Raw genomic sequence first — 1,823 nt, 5'->3', positions numbered from 1 at the left:
AGTTAAATCTTATTCATTTAAATAATAACAAAAGGATTATACACTTTTTCCAAAGTTTTCCAATAAGGATGAAGATTAATCGTAAATCATAAATCTTCACCTTAATTATAATAGTGAATATTAGCATTTTCTATTGAGAATAATAACCTTTAATTACTTTGAGTGAATGTTGCTATCCACAACACCTATATATATATATATAAAGCCAAGGAGTTCTAAAGATGATTTTATTTGACTTCACCGATAAAAATATTTGAATTAAAAATCATGCAAGCCTCGACATACATTCAATAAAAAAAGTGAGGTTAAGCAAGTTATTATTGAGAGATAAATTAGATCATTTTAATCAAATAAACATATATAAGAAATAATGGTGTATTATTCCGTTGTAAAGTTTAATAGTACAGAACTAGAGTAGCTACATAAACCATACAATATGTATACGCTTGCCTTTTATTTTTCTTGTCGATATATATAAATATATATATCCAACATTAAGTCATTAAGAATATAATAAAATAAATTATGAAACTATCATCGTCAATCACAACAACAACAAAAACAAATGAAAAAATAACAAATAAAACAATAATAATTTCTAGTTACAAAGCTTATGTAACCAAGAATAATAATCATCATGGTACTTTCCTTGCTTCATTAAAAGAATATTTCATTGTTGATTTAATGAAACACCTAATTGAAGGCGAAGCCGCTACGGGGAGGACGAATAACGTTGCCAGCAACATTCATTTCATTCACCGGCGGGCAATTTTTGCCGCCGCTGCCGGGGATGGATGTGCAGGTCGACGGCCCCGAGGGCGGGGTAGGACCCTTGTCTAGGGTTTGCATCTGCCCTAATTGCTTCTTCATATTCATAACCCTACTTGCTTGGTTTGGCTGAACATGAACTATAGAAAGAAGAAGAAACAATGCTAAAACAACCTTTAGAACCCTCATCATGGTTTGTTAAGAACTTATTGATTATTTGCAAGAGAAATAGTAGTGAGTTATATCTCACGTTTGATGTTGCTATTTATATTATTAGCTAGTGACTTTTGATGTGCCTAATTCTCTGACTTGATACGTTTTCATGATATAGTTTAAAATTTGATTTTGACTGCTAGAACTTAGAATCAAATAACATTATAAAATGTTTAAAATATTGTCTAAGTTTACTTAAAAATTTTGTATACTTTCTAGGCTGATTTTTTTATGGGATAATCAGGATTATATTTTAAATTTTTCAGTCACAAAAGTTTTGAATATTATTTTTTTTAAAAATTTAAAACGGATAAAAAAATATCATTATGTTTAGATTTTATTTTTTATTTATAAATAGGATATATATCCTCTTTGGACACACTAAGATACTTAACATTGACTATGGAGATATTTAATTTTAGTTGTTCATATATTTGAATTGGTCATATGCATGGAATTCTTGGTGTTTAGAGTTTTTGATCCACTTGAAGAGCGAGTCCACAGTTTTTCATTTTCTTCTCTATATTTTTATCCAAAGTAATTGATGATATAGTAGCCTAATTGAATAGATCGAGCTATAATTAATCAAAAAAGGAGTGTAGATAGTTGTTTTTCTTTTTTGGACAAATTAACGTATTTAACACATGGAATTGATTACTTAATTTCATTCATTGTGAATATTTGTTTGAGTAGATGGAGGAATATAAGTGCTATGGTCAAGTTTGAGAAGTTTCTTAGAACCGCTGTGAGATGACGTTATGGTTATATAGAATGTTGTTTCATACAAAACAGAATTCTAAGCTGAGCATTATGTTAAAGATTTAAGAAGGATGTCAGCGTCA

The 1,823-nt window shown here is 29.0% G+C and overlaps 1 protein-coding gene across 1 annotated transcript; it reads right to left on the bottom strand.

The window, feature by feature from the left end:
* Positions 362–1,018, bottom strand: LOC110266694. The gene has a single exon (XM_021111634.1). The coding sequence runs from the start codon at positions 958–960 to the stop codon at positions 694–696; it is 267 nt and encodes an 88-aa protein (XP_020967293.1). The 5' UTR covers positions 961–1,018; the 3' UTR covers positions 362–693.

This window comes from Arachis ipaensis, chromosome B09, assembly GCF_000816755.2.
Source record: "Arachis ipaensis cultivar K30076 chromosome B09, Araip1.1, whole genome shotgun sequence".
NCBI classification, from domain to species: Eukaryota; Viridiplantae; Streptophyta; class Magnoliopsida; order Fabales; family Fabaceae; genus Arachis; species Arachis ipaensis.
The sequence above is the reverse complement of the archived record's forward strand: the minus strand, read 5'-3'. Positions and strand labels throughout refer to the sequence as shown.

Bases quoted from the DNA above. Each gene is read 5' to 3' on its own strand.
- LOC110266694 (XM_021111634.1), bottom strand. From the start codon at position 960: ATGATGAGGGTTCTAAAGGTTGTTTTAGCATTGTTTCTTCTTCTTTCT.